This window comes from Pimephales promelas, chromosome 12 (genome assembly GCF_988280905.1).
Source record: "Pimephales promelas chromosome 12, fPimPro1.hap1.1, whole genome shotgun sequence".
NCBI lineage: Eukaryota > Metazoa > Chordata > Actinopteri > Cypriniformes > Leuciscidae > Pimephales > Pimephales promelas.
This window is the reverse complement of record NC_142780.1, coordinates 17192387-17211246: the sequence shown is the minus strand read 5'-3', so window position 1 is coordinate 17211246 and position 18860 is coordinate 17192387. Positions and strand designations below refer to the sequence as shown.

The 18860-nt window shown below is 36.5% G+C and overlaps 1 protein-coding gene across 2 annotated transcripts in view; it reads left to right on the top strand.

Moving 5' to 3' along the window:
• The window catches only part of deptor (DEP domain containing MTOR interacting protein), a 32099-nt gene extending 15365 nt beyond the window's left edge, over positions 1-16734 (top strand). For both annotated transcript variants that reach the window (XM_039680232.2, XM_039680224.2), the window contains 5 exons: positions 3652-3834; positions 6667-6804; positions 12845-12915; positions 13352-13456; positions 16184-16734. In XM_039680232.2, the coding sequence (XP_039536166.1) occupies positions 3652-3834; positions 6667-6804; positions 12845-12915; positions 13352-13456; positions 16184-16312 (626 nt within the window). In that variant the 3' untranslated portion in view covers positions 16313-16734. The remainder of the gene's footprint in view (positions 1-3651; positions 3835-6666; positions 6805-12844; positions 12916-13351; positions 13457-16183) is intronic.
• The last annotated feature ends 2126 nt before the right edge of the window (positions 16735-18860 follow it).

The following is an 18860-nucleotide window of genomic DNA, read 5'->3' as shown; positions in this document are numbered from 1 at the left end:
GCAGTGTTCTCCAGAACCAGAAAGCATGTTCTCTGCTTTTCCTTCTTTTGCTTGTGGTTTGAATGTGACCGCATGTGCTCGGCAGTCGGCTCATTATGTGCGAGTGACTTTTGTACAGTAAGCGGAGAGTTTGGTTTAGAGAGGTGACTGTCACAACACTTTTTTTTCACGCTTTTTTTGTGCTAAAGAAGGTATATGATACTATTTTCGTCTGATTTTTATGCTGAGTTATGAGTTATGTCCATGAAACAATCATTATTTATTTATTTTGGATAGAATTTCTACAAATGTAATGGATTTTTCACGTCATCGAAAGCGAGAGATCTGAGATGCGTTTTATTTATCATCTGCTAATTTCAAGATCAAATACCGCATAAAACTGCATCAGTACTGGTAACACAATACTGTTAATGAAGATTGAGTATACGCTTTTATTGTCTTTGTTTTCCAGTTTCTATGACCATGACATTGTGTAAATGAAACTACATTGGAAGCATTTAACGTACATAAAAAAAAAAAAAATCTTTCTTTGAGATATGAGAGCCTTTAATGGATTATACGATCCATATAAAATTATAATATATATATATATTCTTTCATATAATAATAGTTTATCTCTCCTTGCCCATAGACTGGATGCCACTCTGACCCCGTACATATATTTTTGTAATGACAACTCTCTGAGTGTTTGGCATGGTAATGGATATGGCAATGTTTATATGTTTGACCTTTGCGAAATAGATCTGTTACACCGCTGCTGGTGTTGGTTATGGCTGATGCTGCTGTTATTGCTGATGCTGCAGTTATTGACGCTACTGCTGTTATTGCTGATGCTGCTGGTGTTGGTTATGGCTGATGCTGCAGTTATTGCTGATGCTGCAGTTATTGACGCTACTGCTGTGATTGCTGATGCTGCTGGTGTTGGTTATGGCTGATGCTGCAGTCATTGATGCTGCTGCTGGTGTTGATGTTGCTGCTGGTGTTGGTTAATGCTGATGCTGCAGTTATTGACACTGCAGCTGCTATTGATGCTGCTCCTGCTATTGGTTATTGTTGATGCTGCAGTTATTGATGCTGCTGCAGTCATTGATGCTGCTGCTGGTGTTGGTTAATGCTAATGCTGCAGTTATTGCTGATGCTGCAGTTATTGACGCTACTGCTGTTATTGCTGATGCTGCTGGTGTTGGTTATGGCTGATGCTGCAGTTATTGCTGATGCTGCAGTTATTGACGCTACTGCTGTTATTGCTGATGCTGCTGGTGTTGGTTATGGCTGATGCTGCAGTCATTGATGCTGCTGCTGGTGTTGATGTTGCTGCTGGTGTTGGTTAATGCTGATGCTGCAGTTATTGACACTGCAGCTGCTATTGATGCTGCTCCTGCTATTGGTTATTGTTGATGCTGCAGTTATTGATGCTGCTGCAGTCATTGATGCTGCTGCTGGTGTTGGTTAATGCTAATGCTGCAGTTATTGACACTGCAGCTGCTATTGATGCTGCTCCTGCTATTGGTTATTGTTGATGCTGCAGTTATTGACGCTGCTGCTGTTACTGAAACTGCTGCTGCTGTTGCTGCATAGCCACTACTGGAATTGCTATTGCCAATGCATACACTGCTGTGAGCAAGTAAGACATGCTGCTGCCGTACAATTTAGCTCACATATAGCGCACATGAGCAGAGAAAGTTGGAGGTTTTCTGAAAGTGCAACTGCTACAGCAAATGCTGACCAAGTATTTGAAGTTTGAGCAGCGAGCTCATTGGGACCTATGTTGCAACCAGCGCAACTGGACTTTTCCTTCCACCGACGCACACCGGCGGGCAAACTAAGGAATGAACTTGCGCTCCCTGTGTGGTTCAGCGCAAAAAAAGAAGGCGTGTTCTGGCGCAAACAATCCCTGGTGCTAATTTGCAGTTCCAGAAAACAATTGCTCCACTGACCAGGAGAAAACTAGTCTAAAGTCATTGGCGCGTTGCACGTACATTCAGATGGTATTTTAAGCATGCATGTTGGCCATAATACAGAGTGTGAACAACGTGCATACACTCCAGATGATTCTTTCATCTACAGTACATAGATGCATTTTACTTTTTGCAAATGGTATTAATAAGGTAATTATAATTATAAATGGTAATCATAAGGGAAAATATTAAAACACGAGGGAAATCATTTGACGATCGGAAAAATAGGCATAAATCTTACACATTTACTCAAATTATTATATGCATGTTTACCCAAAGCTAATTTGGGTGGGTTTGTCCCATCCCCAATGTCACATCTCCTCGGCTGTGAACCGATTCTGAAGCGTGCCTGATAAATGCGCTGTTATAATATAATTGCACCATGGAACAAGTGCACCTCGTTCATCATGATCTTAAAGGGAATGTGATATGACACTCTTATTGGTTTGTTTCCCGTTACGCCCAAACCACACCTATGATTAATGAAGCTGCTTCAGACCAACCCCTTTTAGATTTGCACTTATCCCGCCGGTTAAATAGCAACAGCGCCGAGATCTGCCCACAAAGTTACTTGGCTTTGTGCTTGACACTTGAGTTTTAGATCCTTAAAATAGGGCCCATTTGCTCCTCGCATAGATTTTTCTATTCTTTAAGATAAAACCACTGCTTGTTTGCTCACAAAATTCAAAATAAATAATGAATAAATAAGCCACTTTATACGTCTGTCATGTGGTCCCTTCTTGTCTATTTGGGTATTCCTTGGCCAGAATAAGCAGCAAAATGGACCAGGCTGTTTGCGGAAAGGCAAAAGACTTGTTCTGCGAGACTAACCATGCAGTGATAGTCAGACAATGAGTAAGTGTTTAGCTCAGCTCTCTCCCACACACATCTGCATTCCTCTGCACCACACTCTATATACATCCACTATGCTTCACTGTCTATAACATATATGGTTGATTTTGCATGTTTCCCAGTTTTTAAGAAAGACTTTTATTTTATGTGTTGATAGCAAAGCAAATGTGCGCACACAGTGAGCACATTATTTGTAGTGGTGGAAGGAGGAATGCCATATTGAACTTCTCCTGCCGCATGTCTTTGAAATATTGCGGTGAAATTAGAGACATGGTAGAATAATAACATGGTAGAGCACTGAACATGGTAATAAAAAGGGAAAGTTAATGCTGTTATGTAAAACTAAATACTGTTTTTGAAACATGATGACTCATGGGATATTATGCAAGAAGGGAGTTCAGGATTGCGCTGTGACTCCTTCGTAGGATTATGGGATGAGATTGGAAAATGGCATGTGCTCCTCTTACACAAACACACTCACTTGGTTCAACTGGTTCTCCTGCTTCTAGCAAATGAAAAAATAAGAACTCTTAAGAAGGGACTTAACCTTGAAGGGACTTAAAAGAAGGGACTTATAACCTCTGCTCTGCCCCCATCTCTTGGTAAAATAAACAAAAATTAAATGGATAGATAAAACGTGAATATTATTTTACATTTAATAAATGAATAAAACAAAAGTCTTGAAGGTACAATCCAAAATAAGGATATTGGGTTGAGTTTTGTATTTTCTGTCTTTCACTTCTAGGTTTTAGACCATTGTGGCTTAAAAGTTCATGACTTTAATTCCAATAAACTGACATATGACCGTCTTTCTCTATGCATTTCTCTTTCTTTTCCCCAGTTTCTAACAAGCACCACTTTGTGGATGGCGGACTGCTTTACCAATTCAGAATGAATTTCCGGCGGCGACGGCGACTGATGGAGCTTTTGAACGAGCGTTGTCGCAGCATACCGGAGAACCAGGACAGCCCTTTCTGTCTGCGCAAACAGGGCTCCGAGGGGGGAAACACCAGCTTCCTTTCAGGTTAGTCTATGATCATAAAAGAAAATACACAGAATGCATGCACACTGGTATTACTATATATTTTTAGATATAGTGGACACAACTGTGATCATTTGCGGTGGCACATAGATAATGAACTTTTGAATGTGGTCTCGTGCATTTTAATTAGATGGCGATGCAGTGCATAATTAAGTTAGTTATTTCAATGGTGTAGTAAGGAAGTTGCTGAAACGACTAACTCATGCATCATCTGGAAAACTTTGCTTTTAATTTGAAGTGTTATATTTGTGTACAAACATCTAATCAGCTGAAAGGTAGCTAATTTATTTTACGATATTCAATATATAATACATTTGTAATAATCAGATTTATTACATGATATGCCATAAGTAAAATAAACAAGCAAATAAATTACAATGAATTGCAAATATCAGTATTGGCTGACAAAGACCCCTGAATAAAGAGAATTCATTGACATTGCATTACTGTGACAGGTGATTACAGAATTGAATAGACATTACATTATGATGTTTAAAGGTTCTCACAGTCTGTCAGTGTTTATGTACGCTACTTCTCACATAGAAGTTCACATAGTTTATGTACTGAAAGTAATGAATGTTCAAATAGGGGAGGTTGTAGTTTCTCATCCGCATAGATGTTTCCAGACCTCTTTGGGAGAGTTATTCGGCTGAATCTGTCATATCGTGTTTTGTTGTTGTTGTGATGAGTATGTGAAAGGTGAACATGTCAAGCACAACATGCCCCTTTTGCCTGGTTTTCCTCTGTTTGGTCTACTTATACTCCATTTGAGTTATTTTGTATTAATCATTATTATAAATTTAACCTAAGAGTACTTCTGTTCTCTTGTTTCTTGCTTTGATACCTTTAATTTAGCACACGGTGTTATACTACTAGATAAAGCTACAATTTAGCATTTATCACATTGAATATACACATCACATTGTTTCAGATCATGTTATTTGCCTGTAGATTTAGTATCACGCCGTCATGAGTCAGTAAAGGAAATGAGCTCAGGTTGTCTTGGGACTGGTTCCTCTTCTCAGAGCTGAATAAAATATGAACTCTCATTTTTAATGGTCCTGTGGACTGAAGTGTGTATTTTGACTTAACAAGTGCTTGAATTTAAAAGTTTTGTCTTTGAATCAATTAGATTCAGTATCAAGCCAATTTGATACGTAAAACATTAAAACATGAAGAAACAATGATTTGGAAAAGAAAAAAAACACGAAAAAAAATAAAGATAGATGGCATCACAGACATATATTAAATTCTTTTAGGAGGGATACAGATCTTTGGGCTTTTCGATTTTTTTTTTTTTTTTTTTTTTTTTTTTTTATTCTACAGACTCAACAACTATCACCTTTGGCCTGCCCAGACGCTCGGCGCTTAGCGTCTACATCACGGCTCTCAGCCCGCCCTCTGTTCATTGATTGGCCAGCTGTTTTCAGGACGGAGGAAAACTGAGAGACATGTCGATGTCCGAGAACCGAGTACAGAAGCGAACTGAAATAAAGCGGAAGTACTCAATCGGATGCAGTCAGGCTAATTTATTTGATTTATGTTTAAAAAATGCTTAAATAAATTAAGCATAAATTAAATAAACATTATGAAATATGACTATTTGAAAAGTGATTTGTTTATTTATCCTTTGTAACTCTTGTTAATAAATATATTGATTTCTGTCTTTGCCTTTACTTTTTTAAGTGGTACATTTTTAATATTTGATTCATTTTAATATTTATTTATGTAATAAAAAAGGTTTTCTTTTAATGTTGGGGTCTGTGTTTGGCTGTAGCAATTATAATTAGCTTTATATAAAGCTAGAAGTTTATAGTATGTTCATTTAGCTTGCTAAACAGTTGTATATGTGTCCATGATACTGTTTGCCATATTGTGTTTGTGTTTGCAGTTAGTGCATGATATGCTACAAGGCTTGGTGCTGAATCTTTTGGCAGTCATAGAAACACTGATGTGCTTGTGATTCTGGTTTCCCATTTCCTGCACGTAGCATTTAAAAAACTGTTGTCTGACACAATACCCATTGATGCTGTTTTTAACAAACTGTCAAATGAGATAATGCCTAATTTGCATAATTAAACATACAAATTTCAAAAACTTATAATACATTTTTTCATATACTTGTGTAAGTAATCAACTGAGGAAGTTTCATGGTGATATCTATTATTTAAAAATCTTACCCTATTCATCTAACCCTATTCACCTTGAAAGTTGCTATTTTGCAAATATAAATGCATAAAAAAGGCAGTTAGCCTACAATATATCTTTGCTCTGACCCTTGACTATCGATCTAGAAACTTAATTTCCTCATCTTGATTGCCTACTTATAAAAAAAAAAACTAGGGGAAAATGGTCCAACGACTGAGCAAGATTTAGCCATTTATGAGCCATTTTAATATGCAAATTAGAAGGTAAAAATCTCAATTTCGCTTGGGTACCATTTTTTTTGGACTCAGCACCCTTGAAATATGTAAGGTAGGCGGATTCCCGACATGTACCCATAAATGCTCCTCACTTCTTATAGAAGGCCATTTTTCTGAAATCCATCTAGTCTATATGGTATATTTTCATCAAAAGGAGAACTCTTAACAGATCTGATGTTTGCCTCTAGACTGTTTTTTTTTCCAGTTAGTAAATGTAAAAAAAAAAAAAAGGATGTTAGAAACCATAACGGCATCTAAATGGTTGGATCATGGTGTTTTCAGTGTGCAGAAGTGTTGTTGTGTGTGTGTGTAGATCTTTTTCGCTCTCTCACTTCCTCTTATACAGTCTCTAGCTAACCTAATTTGTCTTTCTCTATCTAATTTCCCTCAGTCAGTCCCACTAAAGAGATAAAGGTGGTGTCAGCGGTACGGCGGAGCAGTATGAGCAGTAGTTGTGGCAGCAGTGGTTACTATAGCAGCAGCCCCACACTCAGCAGTAGCCCTCCTGTGCTCTGCAACCCCAAGTCTGGTAAGAAAAGCCCCCTTCTGTGCCAAAACACCCTGAATACATAAAAAAAAAGACACACAGCATCTTTAAATGAGCAAATCGGGTAAATTTTGATTTCTTTTTGTCTTTAAGCTTCTTAACCTAGCGTTAACTAGCATTAGCTTTAGCAGTTATTTTACAACATCTTCACCCTGTCTGTATAATACCATGGCCTCACCTTAAAGCTGCAGTCCGTAGTTTTTTCTTTTTGTCGCCGTCTCTGTTTGAAATCTGCAATTGCAGTTATTCGCGGAACACTTTACATGAGTTGTACCTCGGCACGGCACAGCGCGGATGAATCCAATGTTTTGAGTAGAATGTGCGGCTGCAGTCACCGCTCCGATGTGGATACTGGCTTTTGGAATCATTTTACTTCTGCTTTTTGGAAGAATGTCCAACATAAGAATTTTCCCTGGAAAAAAGTCACTTTTCGCAAACATCCACTTTTGTTCTAACCAACTAAGGGGAAAAAAAGGGATTGTTCACCCAAAAAATTCTGTCATCATTTACTCACCCTCATGTCATTTCAAACCTGTATGTCTTCTGAGGATCGCGAAAGGAGAAATGTTCAAGTCGCTCTTTTCCGTACAACGATGGTGGGTACTGACTCGCTTTCAAGCATTTATATATATATCTTCTCAAGATATGTTGTTTTTTTAATAAGAAATGGTTTTAGTGAGAAAAAATGGAAATCGAGGTGATTAATTCAAGTCCTCAAGCCAACAAAGCTTTTCTCATGAATGTATAAAGCAGAGCTACAGTTTTTAGCTTCAAAATATTGTATGTTTCTCAAGCTGCAGACTATTTTGTCTTATCAGATTTTCCTGTGGTGTGAGATGTGTTAAGAGTGATTAAATCTGCTCCGATGAATGTCGACGCACCGATCTCAAATTATAAATGTCCTAAATGTTGAATATTGCAAAATTATGGACAATGGTTCACATTTCCTGTAGTAATACAAGTAAATAGCAGTAAATAAAGTGAAAGTGAAAAGTGAAACAAGTAAATGAATGATCAAGTAAATTAATAAAAGAGGTGCTGCCATATATGGATGGACCCACATGTCACTTGAAAGACTTGGGTAATATGGTTTATCCATTTTGCAACGCGAACTGGAGATAATCAACAGTTTGCTAAATTGCAGCTACAAAACTTAAAGATCCCCCTCTTTTTGTTTTCTTTCTCTTTTTGAGTTCAGGCCAATCATTTTTTAGCTTCAACTGTACCATACCGTCACGAGTGGCAACTAAAATTTCTGACTTGTCGGAAATTCATTCGACTATCCTATTGCCAGTCGGAAGAGGTTAATCTCACCTGACACTGCATGACAAACGACGCACAACAAAGCTGAAATTTGTCCTGATTTAAAATTGATTGGCTCAAAAACGAATGAAAATCTCAGTGTATGCCCAGCTTTAAGTTTTTTTTCACAATGATTTGCTTATAGCTTTCTCGAAGTTATGTTTGTGGTATGTTACTGTTCCTTTAGCAGAACACAATGTGTGGAGAGTGTCGTATATCTGCATATATCTAAATCTATGTTTCTGAAGAGAAGTCAGAAGTTTGTGTGCTTTCAGGCCGTCTGTTCTCTCTGTTCCGGCGGTTTTTGACAGTAATTCTACGAGGCATCGACCATGTAGTTCCCATTAACTACTTCACCCTTCTAACAGGGATTCTCCTTGTTAACTTGTACTAGCAGAATGAGTTAACAAGATTATATTGAAAAGAACCCAGTAGGTCACCCAGTAGTTTAAAGGTAGAGTATGGGATTTGCAAAACGGCCGGCAGATTTTGAAAATACATAACTCAAATGGTCCAATCTTCTTTCCTTCAACGCTGGCCCTGACTCCTACACCTCTCTCTCTCTGTACCTGGCCGACTTGCACTTACTGTAACTGGGTCAAGAGCTTTGAGTATGCGCAAGAAGGGGATACGCGCATGAGGGGGATGGGGGAGGGGGTATGGTAAGACCGTTTGATTGATGCATTTTCTGTCCAATGATTCTGGTGGTCAATTTCTAGAATCATTATTGGAGCAACAGCATAAAAAGTATGACAATACTATACAGATTATGTACTTTTTAATGTTAAAATAATTTATTGAAAGTTTGAATATCGACCTCATAATTACCTCAGAACTCACGTGAATGTGAACAAACAATTGTATTTTATGACAATGGTTGTTACAGACACCCAATATGTACTTTTAATAATGTTAAAATTATGTAATATTTATGAATTTGATAATGTGTTTATTAATTTTGTTTTGAGAGCTATGCCCACAATCTTCTGATTGGCTGTGATTTTTGTCATGTTGTGTCTCGGGTCTAGAATCTTTTCGCATTGCGTATGGTTAAGACGTAAGGCATATGATGTTACACCTCAAAGTACATTCTAGAAAAACTGGATTGTACAGTTATAGTACAGGCAATATATATACGTAATACTAGAGCTTTTATGTAAATAGGTTGTGTGCTGCATTTGTCCAGTCAATGACACTGACACTTCAAATATGCATTTCTCACCACAAGTTGATCAAAAGAAAAATACTATGCATATAATTGAATGTATGTAATGCTCACTGTATGTGTACGCCTCCATTGAATGTATATCAAAGTTGTATGGCCTCCAAACTTGATGCGACAATGCCATTTGAGACAAAACACAAAGGTTTTCTGTTTATCGTATGGCTTCATATACGTAATATATTGATATGTAACTAGATAGAGAGTCATATGGATGACTTTTGTGTTTTTTTTTTTGTTTTGTTTTTTTTTGTCATTTTGGAGCTTGGCAGACCCAGTTTCTATTAATTTAAAATATGGATGACTTTTGTGTTTGTTTGTTTTTTGTCATTTGGAGCTTAGCAGACCCAGTTTCTATTCATTTAAAATAAAAAAGAGTAGCCAGGATATTCTTAAAATTTTCTAATTTGTGCTCCTCAAAAAGAAATGACAGCGAAATAAGGGTGAGTAAATACAGGTAATTTTTTTTGGTTAACTAACCCTTTTCTCACAATATATTTAAGCACCTGAAGTTTTCATCCTGATTTCTTGAGTATATTTTTTATCACTGCCTAGTGATTTTACAAATAATTACAAAATAATAATAATAATTTTCTCACTCCATCGTGAGTGTGTTTGTGTGTAGTAAACTCTCTGTCCCATAAAAACTCTCAGGCTGAGAATTTTGAACAGCCGTAGTACACGCGTAGTGTGTGTGTGTTTATGAGAGAGTCTGGCAAGGACACATAGTCCCCTCCAAGAAAGGCAAGGAGCACAGCCAGCAGGCAAAGAGAGACGGGGACATTTTATACACATACATACTCAGACTCATCCTCCTCCAACACCAAATTAGAACATTGGCCTCCATGACTATCCAAAGCGAGTCTGAAGCATGCCTGCAATGAAGCATTCCTCTCCTACCACATGACTCAGCCTTCATTTCACCACAGCACAACTCCCCGCTTCATATTCTGCCCCGGGACCGTGAGGCCAAATGTTAAAACCAGACCTGTTCTTTGTCCAACACCGAGGATCCAAGATGCAATCTGTCATCAGAGCATCTAATGTTATAACATGTCGTACATTTTAAATTTGGGAAGGAAATAGGCTGCTTTTCCAGATGTGTTGGAAGGAGACAAGCATGCTGGGTTTGGCAGTGTCATTGCCTGTCTCTGATTGGTCAGTTTGCTCATCCAATCCTTGGATTACTTAGCTCTCCACCCCAAATCGATGAAAACAAAATTAACTCAAGAGAAAAGGTGAATAAGAAAGAATGAGAGAAAAATAGTGAGGCCCAAACATAAACTTGTAAATTTAGTCTCTCTCACACACATGGACATAATCCGTTCTCCCTGCTTTAAAAAGAATGTGGCATTTTGTGTGAACGGTTTCATGCATGTATGCGACTCTGTGGGGAACTCTGAATGAAAAGGCCCTGGTCATGTGCTTCCTATTCAGAATGTACACATATAGAGTAAATATTCTTTAAAGGGAAAGTTCACCCCAAAATAAACATCTGCTGTTGTTTACTAACCCTCACATCATTAACATGCACATTTATTGCCTGGTTCAGATTACACAATTTTAGCCCAGATTTTGGCACGATCTGTTTGACGCAGGGTGTCGTGGGGATTCGTAAACGACAACGGCCGTCGGAACAAGATTCGGTCGTATCATCTCGTATAGTGTGTCAAAGTGGGCGACCTAACATCGCGTCTGCGATGCTTCACGACATCACGACAAAAAGACTAGCTTGTTTAATTTTTTTAACGGTCGTCCACGACGGTTCCGTCACATGTATGAGGTTGACCAATAGGAGCACAAAGGCTTTTCCGTACACAACTTTTAAAAATGGCGAAACTTAAGAGAGACGATGGTGCTAACATTAAAACTAAAAGTAAAAATATATATAAGAAAACAATATTTTACTTCAAGTTATCTTTGGAGGATTGACAGCCCATACTGTCCTCTTCGAGCAATCCAAGAACGTGTCCATTGTCGGGTTTTCTTTCTTTTTTTTTTTTTTCTGAACACAGGACAGCCAATACAACAATCAGCGCTTCATCCATTGTTTGTTTACGTTCGTTTCCGGAAGTCACTCGCTACTAGTTTCACCTTCTCGATGATATCACATGCACTGTTAAAGACGGCATGCGATGACTGGTCAGGAAGCAACGTGTAGTCTGACATTTGTCTTGTCCATGATACGACAAGATTTTAGGAGTCAAAATCACGTAACCATCTGACACAGTGACTATCGTAACAGACAAAACAAATTGTGTAATCTGAACCAGGCATCAAACATTTTCAGTTTAAAACAATAATACAGCCCCCAAAATTGAAAAACAAACAAAAAAAACAAACAAACAAACAAACACCAAAAAGTAGCCTGGTAGCTAAGGTAATATTTTTTGAGCATATTTTCTTTCTTTTTTTTGATATTATTGCCATGTTTCATTGTTTTTTTTTTTCTGATAGTACATGATTCACTTTGATAACTTTATTCAGTTGACATGTCTACTTTTTAACAGTAAAAAACAATTACTGTGTATATATATATATATATATATATAATATATGTAGTTTTTTCCCTTTTATTAATACATTTTGCATGTATTTTTTTTTCTTACAATGCGCATACATAGTTTCTCCTCGCCATTGCCACTAACTTGCTTACTGAGGGTTGTAAGGAACTATTTTCATTAAAAATTTTAAATTTAAAAATTCTTACCGACCTCAAATTTTAAGGGAAAAATACAGTATATATATATATATATATATATCACGGTTTTACAGTGTAATTATATATTTAAGTACTGAGTAATATTAATGAACTACATGTACTTATAGGGTTAGGGTAAGATTAGGGTTTGGTTTAGGGTTAGTTGGATGTGATGATGCCTAATGTATCGTTATTACTATGGCTTGTTACATATATAACAAGGACACTGTAAAATAAAGTGTAACCTACTGTATATTGCTATTTGCATTGCTTCTATAGTCTGTACAATGGGCTCTGATCAGCCAATCAGAAGCCAGTCTATACAGTATCTGTGCACCTGGACATAAATCACCTGGATTGTGACTGAGAATTGGTTCAGAGTTTGGCTCACTTATTACATTAGTGATGAAGAGATCAAACTGATTAGAGAACCACTTATGTGCTAATTAGTTCATCACAATGATGCCACAACCTCATTACTTCATTAAACACGAACCTTCATCGCTCTATTACTGCTTGATTATTCTCTCTCTCTCTCTCTCTCTCTCTCTCTCTCTGTCAGAAGCACATGTTTTGTTTCAGGATGCCTTTGTGTCAATTCTTTTAATGAAGGATTGTGGATTGCAGTATAATGTCATAAGGAGTAAAGTGAATACTGAATCAAACTCAGTGTTATTGCAGTGAATAGATAAACTGATCCTTTTATACCATGTGTTGATGAATAGTCAAATGTATTACTGTCATGAAAACGGGCCTAGAGTTCACCACTGAGGAACACTGTGTGTATATTTTTACAGTGCTGAAAAGACAAGTGAGCCCAGAGGAACTTCAGGCTCCTGGTGGACCTTACATAAAGAAGACATTCACAGTAAGTCACACACACACACACATGCCAAATGTGCACAGACTCCATGATCTAATTGCATTATTAACTATAACATTATGTTAACTATCTTAACTATGTTTGGTTCAGAAAAGCCATTTGCATAGAGGAAAAAGTTCAAGACTAAAATTAGCAAGAGGACGTTTCTCCTCAGATGGAGATGAATCATCAGTGAAGATAATTTAAGATCCCATGAAAGCTGATAATGTGTGTCCTCAGCTGTCAAGTATCTGGACAAGTCATGAATTTTCAATGATTTGCTTTCACTGATAGCGTCGTTTATCGTGTTGTTTAGAATTAATAATAACCAAAAAACAGTGCCAAATGCATTTTGCTCATCACAATTTCACCTCTATGCTGGGATTGTACAATATACGTGATACTTTAAATAGTTAGCCTGCTTGGATGTATATGTTTGCAGATTGTGGGAGATGCAGTGGGCTGGGGATTCGTGGTGAGAGGAAGTAAACCCTGCCACGTCCAGGCTGTGGATCCCGGCGGACCTGCTGCAGCAGTGGGAATGAAGGTACCGTACTCATCCTGCAAATTGAACATTTTATTATGGGCTCTGAAGGGATGCACAGATACTGAAATTTTGGCAAAACCAAAAAGCCAATAAGTATTTCCATATTGTGGCCAATATCAAGTAAATGGCCACAACCCACTCTAACATGACATTCGCTTCGACATGCGCTCATGATTTGTCCAATTTTTATGCGAGGAAAATCCAATGTTTTCATGGTCCCACCACAATGTTCAAGACTTGGTTTACCAACCGAAAGCTGCTTGGATTGAAAGTGATAAGTTGTACTTCATACGTATCTATATTATTGATAATAGACCTTTTTAGTTTTTTTTTGTTTTTTTGTTTTTTTTTGGTTAACATTTCTCTGACCACATCTTTTGAGGGAAAGTTGTCTTCAAGAAACAGGGTTAGAGTTTTGCTATAATATATTGGCATCAAGTTAATTGTGGAATATGATCCAAGAGATAGAGATGATAGAGATATCCAACCTTATCAACCTTTCCAGTTATTTAAGTTTGACCTTAAGTACGGTACACTGAGTGGAGAGATCATAATGTCCTCAAGCTCAGAATATAGTTTGCTAGATGTTTTTTATGCTGATCCAGGTGAAGACACTTCAGTCCTACTGAAAGTGTGTGTATGGCTAATTTACTGTTGTGGCAGATACTAGTATAATACCTGCCCTCCCTCCTCTAAACAGTTCAGCATTCAGAAGCCATGACCCTAATTTACAGCAATTATGAACCATTAGAGTTATGCAGCTTTAAAAAAAAAAAACACACACACACACAATACTCCCGCTGTATCTTTTCTGAATGCTCATTAAATAAGGTCATGCTTGCAGACTGAGTTTTATGTGCTCAGTGCCGAGACCATAATGCTGCGTCTGATTCTGCAAGCCCAGCTCACAGCTGTTTTTACTGTAATGAACATTGAAACTGATGAAAATCACACCAAATGAGTAAACAATGTTGTGAAAATATTTGCAATTCCATTATTAAAATTGTTGCATTTAGTATTGAATAATTGAATAAGTGAATGTTTAGCAAATTCAAAACTGTTTAGTAATGTTGAAAAATGTTAATCGGAAAAAATAAATAAAAATAAACTCTTAAATATATAAAACTATTTATTAACCTCTGAAATCTGTGTATTTGAGGTTGATTCATTCCCAAATTATTTTTTTTAATTGCACATATAAATCTTCCTCTAAAAGTTTTACACAACTGAACAAGAGAATGTTTGGTTATTTTACTACTTTTTATTACAAAGAAAAGTAATATTATATTATATTATATTATATTATATTATATTATATTATATTATATTATATTATATTATATTATATTATATTATATTATTAAGGACTACCCCCTAATAAGTAAATCAGAGGACCTATTATCACAACTTAATAAAATGCATGCTTGCCAGACTTAATTAAACATTTTAAAATGCATACATTGTATTATAATAATGATGATCATTACATCAACTTAATATTGTGTTGAATTTAAATGGACAATTCTGTATTAATTGTTTGTTTACTTGTTTTTGTCTTAGTTTAAGACGAAGCAACTTAAAGGGCGTATTGCAGGTTAGAGGACCCAGGGAGTCAATGTATAAAAAAATAATGCAGGAACTAGATTTTCTTTAAAATATGTTTAGGGTATATACTAATAAATGCATAAAAACTATACCTGGAGTATATTTGCATTGTACTAAAAAGTACTCAAGTACATTTTTAATACATATTTTTCACCTGAGTTATAACATAAACAGAAAGTTTTTGCAACCTCCAAAAACACAATCATTTACCATGACAATGATAAATTGAAATACAAAAACTTCTGAAAATACACTGACTGACTGAATGCATTTTGTTTTGTGCTGAAGATTAGATCTTGTTATGTTGGGAGTGGCGACATCAACATTGTGTGTAGTTCTATGAGCAATCACTGCATTAATTCCAGTGACAAGTATGATCTTGTTCTAAAATGTATCTGTTAAATAAGTCGTATTTAGCGTGTACTATTTTAGCTGTGAATTTGAACTGATTTAGATCAATTCAATTGCTTTCAGGGCCTCCAATCCATTTATAGTTGGAACACTTTTATCAGTAAACCTAAAAAATGTGTTTACACTCAAAATTAAGTTCCTATAACTCAGTGTAGTTTGTTGGTTGAACATAATTTCATTAGAAGTTGTCACAAGTCAAAACGTTTTTCGTCAATCCAAACATTTATTTTTTATAGTGTTCCTCTTAGCAGGATATTGCAAATGCTGGAGTTGTTGTCGTGTACTAATGTACAGTACAAATTATACCAAAACAGCACAAAATGCTTAGCAGATGTTTATCATTTGATGCTGATAACGATAACGGTGTGACTCATTTCAGATGGCAGTGTCATTATGGGTTTACCAGGAAGGACATAAAGGCTATTACGTTATTCATTTGCAGAACCTCTCCAAGAGTTAATATAACTGATTTTAAAAAGCACTCCACCGTTCTTCTCCTAAAAGGTGTTATTGTGTCATGTTGCTGCACTGGGAGAGATTACAATCTGTTTATTGTGTCGTATATGTGGTTTATATGCTCCATATTCATTACGTTGTTTTTCAGCACGTTTATGTCTTTATCAAAGTACAAAAAGGGTGTAACAATTATGAGTAAACATAAAACTGCAATTGTTTTGCCTCATTAAAGTTTTCTCATGCTCATCTCTGCAGGTGTGTCAGTTTGTGGTGGCAGTTAATGGGATGAATGTGCTGAGTATGGACTACAGAACTGTCAGCAACCTCATCCTCACTGGTCCCAGAACAGTGGTCATGGAGGTTATGGAGGAAGGGGAATACTGAAGACGAGCTCTTTATGTTTTTTCTGTTCTTCACTTTCTCTGGACTTTTCTCAGTGAGTGTCTAATGGAATGTTCAGAGAAGTGAACTCTCGATTCCGTTCATCATTTTGATTCACATTCTTTAGTTTAAAGAGCATGACACTAATCTGTGCCTCCCATTGGCTCCTCATTGACTGTTACCGGCCCATGTCAGTTGAGACTTAAACTGGACGGATTATATGGGAAAAGCAACTGCCAAAAATCATTTTTAGTAGACTTGCAGCATTTAAAACACTCTCAGAGGGTAGGTTTGTAAAACAAATGCCAACTAATATACAGTATATGTGCCATTCAGGTGAAAGCACAATTCAGTGCTCTTTTTCGACTGTTTCTTCATTTAGAGTTTAGGCTATGACCTTTTGAGAGTAAAGGATTACAACATTGTGTCAGGTTTTTTTAATACTTTGGTCACTTGATCGGAGTGGTGTGGTTAGTTTTAACTTACTATTTATATCCCTGTCATGCTTGCCGGGACTGATGATATATGTTGACATCCATCAAAATGCAGGGGACAACCAACAACAGCACTTACAGACTTTCAATGAAACTTAAGAGTGAGTGTTTAAGACGTTTGCGCACATCTGAAAGATGTTGTACTGTAACTCGTCTTGTAAGTTAAGCATATTTTTAGTATTTTGTGAAAGTAGTTCAAATTTCCTGTCTTTTGTGTAAATGCCATCAAATAGGAAAGTATAGTTACCTGTAGCTTTAATGTTAATATTACATGACGACATTAAAAATATTACTTATAGTGTAGCGGCAGAAACATCCTCTACGCAAGTGCGTGAACGAACATGCACACTCTTGCTGCGGGAACTTAAAGCGATAGTTCACCCAAAAAATTCAATTTTGTCATTACTTACCCACCCTTAAGTTGTTCCAAACCTGTATGAGTTTCTTTCTTCTGTTGAACACAAAAGAAACTATTTAAAAAAAAATGTTGGTAACGAGAAAAAAAAAAAAGTCAGTGGATACCAACATTCTTTAAAATATCTTCTTTTGTCTTCAACAGAAAAAAATAAACTCATATAGGTTTGGAACAACATGAGGGTGAGTAAATGATGACAGAATTTTTATTTTTGGGTGAACTATCCCTTTAAGGGTGCAATAGAGTTGCATTCAAAAATCTCTCACATTAACCTAATGTGTTATTATTGAACTGTGTTCTGAATTAGTTCAGTAAGATTGTCTTCAAATAGTTGTTCTAGTAGGTCTAGTTAATATGAAAAAAAGACCTTTAAAAAAACCCTTTTAGGCTAATTTCCGCAATAGTCCGTGTTTTTGAGTTCAATTACCCAGTTAACAAAAATGCTCTAAGTACGTTTTGCTATTGTTCCAATCAAGTTAAGTAAATGTTATTTCTGAATGTTCTCTGATTGTTTGAAACATTCCATGAATGATGTAGGCTATATGCACTACAGTAGTTAACACATTAAATGTAACGCAAGTGCAACCCGATCTCACGGGAATTCGTACGAATTTTACGAGGTGGCTAATTGGTAACAATTCGTACGACCTCACTTGTTCGAATTAGTACGATTTTTGCTAAATCGTACATATTTTACGAATTGGCCAATTCGTATGAATTCGTACGAATGACCTACCCCTGACCCCGCCCCTAAACCTACCCATCCAGCCCGTTCTCATCCTTTAACGTCATATAGAACGCTATATGCAAAAACGGCGCTATACTACGCATATGGCACCCTTTATCGTTAATATAACACGCGAACCCAAGACGTTATAAATCCTTTAGCGTGAATGTGACACGCACACCCTACCCCACACCTAAACTTAGCCCTCACAGCGCGTGTTATATTAACGATAACGTGTGCCATGCGCGTAGTATAGCGCCGTTTTGTCATATAGCGTTCTATATGACGTTAAAGGATGAGAACGCGTTGACCCATCACGTGGGTTTGGACAAATCGTACGAATTCGTACGAGTGAATTAGTACGAATTAGCCACTTTTTAATCACTCGTGCGAATTTGTACGAATTGGTCGTGAGATAGCGTAGGCAAGTGACGTAATCAATTACTTTTTTCAAGTAACTAATAAAGTAACGCATTACATTTATATTTACAGCAAAATATCAGAGATTCTTTTTAAAATAAATAACACAAGTTACTTTGTTTTCCCATTTATTGACTGACATTCTGAGACATTCGTGTTGAGAGAAATTGAGCACTTTGTGTGCACTGTATAAACATGATGGCTATTCTAGACTAGTTATAGACTAAATGATGTATTTACTCATCTCACTTGCACAAAAAACAGATTCAGTATTCCTTAAAATGAATAAAAACAGTAAATTGCAATCTCAGAATATTACGCAAACCTGCAATAATTAATGTTCAAAAGTAGAAATATACTTAATGTATTTAATCTCACTTTATTAAGCAATGTTTTTGCTGCTGACCTTTGATGATACAATTCAACTATACTAATAAGCACAAATGACTTTATATAAAGATCACATTTGTGTTTCGTTTCTTTGTTTTTATTGCT